Below are 6,286 nucleotides of genomic sequence, written 5' to 3'. Positions count from 1 at the left end.
CCAAAAGTTGTGTGTAAGGGTATGAATCTTAGTGGCTTTATTGGTGTATCCCCCAGCCCATATAGGGTATCAGGGTAAGCTCTTAATTCCTTTTCATCCATTCCTAGCTTATCAAATGCTGGTTTGAACAGGATGTCGGTTGAGTTCCCTTGATCTACCAGGGTTCTGTGCAGATGGGCGTTGGCAAGGATCATAGTAATCACTTCCGGATCATCATGTTCAGGAACGATGCCTTTCCCATATTCTTTAGTGAAAGAGATGGTTGGAAGGTCGGGAACTTCGCCCTCGACGACCTAGTAGACTTCCTTCAGGTGCCTCTTGCGAGATGACTTTGTGAGACCGCCTCCAGCAAATCCCCCTGAGATCATATGTATATGTCTTTCCGGGGTCTGTGGTGGTGGGTCTCTTCAATCTTCCTCATCTCGCTTCCTCTTGCCATGATGGTTCAACCTTTCCATGAGATATCTGTCGAATCGACCTTCTCTGGCCAGCTTTTCTATCACATTTTTCAGGTCGTAACAATCATTTGTTGAGAGCCCATACAATTTATGGTTCTCGCAGTACTTGCTACGACTTCCCCCTTTCATGTTTTTGATGGGTCTAGGAGGAGGTAGTCTTTCAGTGTGACAAATTTTCCTGTAGACATCGATTAGAGAAACTCATAGAAAAGTGTAGGAATTGTATCTCCTACCTTTTCAGGCCCGAATTCTTCTTTTTTCTTGGACTCCTTCTCCCTCTCCTTCGATGGGTGAGAGTACCTAGGTCGCCAGCTTGGTTCTCGCAGCCTGGCGTTTTTCCCATATTGATGTACCTCTCGGCTCTTTCCTGTACATTACTTAAAGAAGTCGGGTGCCTTTTTGAGATGGACTGGGAGAAGGGATCTTCTCGGAGTCCATTTACTAGGCATATAATTACTGCCTCTGTAGGTAGGTCTTGGATTTCTAGGCACGCCTTATTGAACCTTTCTATGTAGTCCTTCAAAGGTTCTCCAATCTCCTGTTTTACCCTGAGGAGACTCGGTGCATGCTTCACTTTATCCTTTTGGATTGAAAATCGCATAAGAAACTTATGCGAGAGGTCGTTGAAACTGGTGACCGACCTTGGGGGGAGGCTATCGAACCACTTCATCGCTGCTTTTGTCAGAGTCGTTGGAAAGGCTTTGCAGCGAGTATCATCAAAGGCGTCAGCTAAATACATCCGACTTTTGAAATTGTTCAAGTGATGCTTTGGATCGGTAGTCCCATCATGTAGGTCCATATCGGGGCTTTTGAAGTTCCTTGGAACTTTCGTCCTCATTATGTCCTCATTGAACGGGTCTTCTCCCCAAACAGAGAGTCTTCTCAGTCACTACGAGAATTTCGACCTCGGAGATTGGATTCCAACCTCAAGAGCTTTTTTTCAAGCTCTTTTCGGCGCTCGACCTCTCTTCTCAGGTTCCTCTCTGCTTCTCGCTGTCGCTCTAGTTCTTGTTCTAGCTGCTTCAGCTGTTCTTGGTGGCCGTGGAGTAATCCCATGAGGTCGGCAGTGTGAGGCTGCCCCCATTTTTCTGGTCCATACACCTCTGAGTGAACTCCCTGGGGCCTTTTTCATCAGAAGGGCCTTCGTGGTGCTAGGCACCTGCTCCGTGCAGAGATACTATAGCCCTATCGTTGTTGGCTGCATCTAACTGCTCTTGCTCTGAATCAGATGCAGTGTCCCCATCCAAAGGCTGGTCGTCCGCCATTACTGGATGATCGTTCAAGGTCCTCGGCAACGGCGCCAATGTTACCTAGGTAACCTAAGACAGATGGATCGGACTTGAAGGATCAGCGCAAACGTCAAAAGAAGGTGGTCTCCAACTTGGTTAGCGTCTGGGAGCTGCCGTCCAATTTGTGAATGAATGGGGAATGGTACCTGCAAAAACACTCCGATGCCTAAGTCAGCAAGGGATTAAGCAGGTTTAGAGAGTATTGGAACTTAGCGATACCTAAAGGGTATCAGTGTATTTATAGTGGTGATCCAATAACCACCGTTGGAGTAATTACACTTTTGAGGGTGGATAACTGTCCCTTTATCTTAGGGTTGTTGAGATATGGCCTCTAGAAGTGGGTTGAGAGATTTTAGGGGCATTTACTTATTTGAATAAGTGTTATCTGTCAGCTATCCCTCGAGCCCGACTTCTTTGGAAAGAAGTCTGTGTCGAAGCCGACCTCTTCTATGAAGGTCGGTGTGTGGCGAAGGCCAATCTTAAAATTGGAACTTTTAGATTATTTGGACCCGGCCCTTGGTGTTGGGCCAGGATATGAACATGTATGTAGTGAAGAAAGTGAGTCTTCTACTCACAATTTTCTTCTTATAAAAACTTAAAATAATCACTAAGCTATTTAATAATCATATTATTTGTAATTTTATGTTGGATTTCTTTAAGATTTTATTGTTTTTGATTTTAATTTGAACTTTGTTGAATTTTATATTTATTTGAATTTTTTTTGTTTTTGCGGATAAAATCGGGTAAAGTAGGGTTTAGAACTTTAGGGTGCAGGTAGAGTTAGGATTGAGAGATTCTCAACCTGTAAGTAGGGTATGGTAGAATTTTAAAATAATTTTCAACCCGTGAATAGAGTTAGGGTAGAATCTAAACCCTACCCTACCGTATCTATTGCCAGTCCTATCCCAGCGTTTCCTAGGGTTACTTTTACAAAAATGCCTCACTTTTTCCCCTTAGTTCGGTCTATCCCTCACTTTTCAGTCAATCACCAAAATGCTCCCAGCGATGGGTCGTCTCTCTCTTCAGGAAACGGGCTGAGTGATTTCGGGCCAATCATTGACTCTTTCCATAACTCAGAAAAAGATCAGAAAAGCCCATTTTGTGTTTTTCGTCATCCCGGAACTAATATTAAAAAAACGATCCATGACCAATAAATAAACAAATAACGACAAAGGAGGAGGAAAAAGAAGGGGGCGCCCCCGGGGGTTGAGGGGACAATTTGATTAAAAAATCTACACTTATGTGCTGTCTGCTGTGGTCCTTCAACAGGCAAAAGTAAATGATAGAAATCAAAATGATAGAAATCGACTTTTCAACTTTTTCTTTAGTAAAAATATTTCTTCTTCGTTCACGTAAATATGGAGCGTTTGATTAATGCGTCCTTCTGCCAATGTAACGATCATTGTGTTACAGAAAACACAGATTTCCTAACCCACAAAGGAGAAATAAAAATAGAGACCTTCGCAAAAAATGTTGACAAAGTCCAAATTATATGCTCCATGACTGAACCAGAAATTTAAATGAAAAGAAAAAATGGAGCAACAGGTTGTTACTACGTTGTGCAAAAACCACAATGGCCTATACTTCACTCTTTCAAAAGCTATACAACTTGACTCAACTTCAAAGCAGTATCAGGATCAAGACGGAACGTAAACCGAGAAGTTTCTGGAAGGTGCTGCGACACAAGTTTTGCAGTGTCTTTCCACCAAGTAACCTCAATCTCTTTCTCAGCAAGCTTATGAGTGGTGCATTCTAAAGCAGACTCCAACTCCGATATCTGTTCTTGCATTCTTGCTTGTAGCAGTTCATGCAATCTTCTCTCCAGTTCAACTGGAGGAACTGCAAAAGATACATCAGCACATGCTCCTTGCGGGTCCATCACTATTTCACCAGAACTCAAACTATGGCTCTTTGAATGGGAGTCCTCAGCATTTACCTGCCAAATACCGCTTTCAGCCACTATGGAATGGATAATAACCAAGAACAAAATTTATTAAAAAGCCGTTACTCCTTCTCATACCAGATTAAACTAACCCCACAATACTTTTCTAAACAGAAGAGTAACGAGATATTTGTAGATGCATCCCTCAAAGGGAATTTCACTTGATAAAATTGATATTGATGGACGGACACAAAATTGTTCTTGGTTGATTTAATAGATATCAGAATAAGAAAATGAATATACGAATGAGAATTACTCTATGAAAATTCTACCTTAAATATTTCGTGTTTTGCATCTTCATACACAGCTTCTCTATCCATATACAGCTGCAACCGTTCTAACTCAACTTCAAATTCTGCCTCAAGCTCATTTATTTCTTCTGCAAGTTTATTACGGTCATTTATATTATATTCTAGAAAATGTTTATGAACCACTGCACTTGTTGACTCTTGGTGAACATATGGTGTTTTTGAATGAACTGAAAGGGGACTGTGAAAGTCGGAAACTTCTTGAACATCAGTTATGGAACAGGCAAGAGCCTCATTCTGCTTCAATGGCTTGATAAGTGCATCTTTACTCTGCAGTACCCCTTTCACATTTTGAAGGAGCATTTCCATTTCTTTCCGCAATTCAACCATCTTCCCAAGCTCATTTTTACTAGCTGCAATCATATATAGTAAACCACAACCAACTCCTAGCTTAAAAGAAGCATCATCGTGCAACTCTCCTGCAAAACACATCAACAACATTATGAAGTAACTATCAAGGAGAAAAATGCATAACTCGTCACTGATTATGAAGGGAAATTGCGAAGAGAAGGAACGGGTGAAACAATTTTGCATGTTATACCAAACAATAAAATAAATATCAATGTTTCATGGCTAGCAAATATTATTATTTTGAACTAGTAATATTATGCACCCACATTTACAGGCCTTACATGCAAGAAGCATACAATTTGCACCTATATTTATCGAGTTTGCACTCAGGAGTCAATACAGTTGCACTTACATACATTTACCAGAGTTTGCACACAGAAATTAGTAAAATTTTTGTGTGCTCGCTAATGCTAGCCAAAATTGTTAAAGACTGCTAGCGATTTTCTGTAAAATAAATATATTTTAGTATTTTAGCATTTGATGGCATACTAATCACCTCCAGGATGGGAAAAACATATAAACAAAAACGATCGATCAACAGATACAACGGTGAATCTTAATCCCGCTAATAAACAAAATAATACTCCCAAAAATGTTTGCTAATTTCAAGATTTGAACTAGGAAATCGCATTAGGTTAATTACAAAGGTGTAGGTTAATCAGAAATTGCAAAGAGATGAAATCACAATCCACTATATTAAATACAGTCAGATCAAAAGTCACCAAAAAAAAATACAGTCGGATCAAAGACTCAGGTAAAATTTTGTGTACATCACTATTCACATGCGAATGAAGCATAAGCATAAGCAAGTTACAAAACAGTTAAAATTACCAAAATTAACTTAACGAAAAAAATCGGAAAAAAATAATCAGAGCTTCTCACCGAACTCCTTACTGCCATTTGATACGTTTATCAGCGACGGCGTCGTCGCGGTGGACTGAGGAGTCTCATTCTGCTGCCTCCGTCGCAGAGCCACTGTGTGTCCCTTAGTGTGCCTCAGAACCTTAAGCAACCTAGCAAGAAGTCGCCAAGGCGAATAGCATCTGGCAGACAGCGAAGGTTTTCCGACGCCGGCCATGGAATTAGCGTCGTTTTCGTCTTCGTCACCGGTGAGAAGAATATCTGCGACGCTTAAGCGGCGTGGGAAGTTAGTAAGGTTTGGGTTTGAGGATTCAAATAAGAGGCTCTTCTTCTTCTTTGGAGTCTCATTGTTACGATTCATAGCTACTCACTGTTCTGCGATTTATTGTGACTTGTGATAAGTGTGGGGCATTAAATTCTTGATGATAGTTCACTTAACTTCACATTCTGAGTTTTGGAGGGAAAAATTATTGGTCTCTTCGTCTTCTTCTAACTTTCTATTTATTTGTTTAATGAAATACTAATATACTACTGCTAGTAACTTAAATTGCCAATGAATTTAGAATGTTCAAATGGTCAACTCACTAGTTCGCTTAAATAAGTTCAAATATTTTAATTTTATCTTATTGGTCTCTTCGTCTTCTTCTAACTTTCTATTTATTTGTTTAATGAAATACTGTCAATTAAAATAAAAAATTTAAAATACTGATATATTATTGCTAATAACTTAAATTATCATTCAATTTGAAATGGTGGAGTCTTCACTATTTCGTTTAAATAAGTGTTGAAATACTTCAATTTTATCTTATGCTGCACCAACTCATTAGCAGATTAATTATTAAATAGAGTTTAAATTCGTAATAAATTAACTTTTAACTGTCAAATTAAAAACTACCATAGACAAACAAATAAAAAATTAACTTAAATTGTCCGATTAGTTCATACTTCATACCTACTGCACGGAGCTACTCCAAGCAAATTATGCAAAAAGAAAACAAATACGCTCTAGTTGAATATAAAATTTAAATTACAATGAAATTCCCTATTTGGTATGATGTATTATATTCATTACACAAA

General features: G+C 39.4%; 2 protein-coding genes across 2 annotated transcripts; both read right to left on the bottom strand.

The window, feature by feature from the left end:
- Nucleotides 1-407: 407 nt before the first annotated feature.
- LOC107470549 (uncharacterized) lies at nt 408-1,296 on the bottom strand. The gene is made up of 2 exons (XM_016089946.1): nt 812-1,296; nt 408-636 (listed from the first exon to the last, which is right to left on the bottom strand). The coding sequence occupies exons 1-2, from the start codon at nt 1,294-1,296 to the stop codon at nt 408-410; spliced, it is 714 nt and encodes a 237-aa protein (XP_015945432.1).
- A 1,934-nt stretch (nt 1,297-3,230) lies between these two features.
- LOC107470557 (protein POLAR LOCALIZATION DURING ASYMMETRIC DIVISION AND REDISTRIBUTION) lies at nt 3,231-5,575 on the bottom strand. The gene is made up of 3 exons (XM_016089953.3): nt 5,231-5,575; nt 3,962-4,416; nt 3,231-3,683 (listed from the first exon to the last, which is right to left on the bottom strand). The coding sequence occupies exons 1-3, from the start codon at nt 5,568-5,570 to the stop codon at nt 3,348-3,350; spliced, it is 1,131 nt and encodes a 376-aa protein (XP_015945439.1). The 5' UTR covers nt 5,571-5,575; the 3' UTR covers nt 3,231-3,347.
- Between the last annotated feature and the right edge of the window lie 711 nt (nt 5,576-6,286).

This window comes from Arachis duranensis, chromosome 10 (genome assembly GCF_000817695.3).
Source record: "Arachis duranensis cultivar V14167 chromosome 10, aradu.V14167.gnm2.J7QH, whole genome shotgun sequence".
Lineage (NCBI taxonomy): Eukaryota > Viridiplantae > Streptophyta > Magnoliopsida > Fabales > Fabaceae > Arachis > Arachis duranensis.
This window is presented reverse-complemented; position numbering and strand designations above follow the sequence as displayed.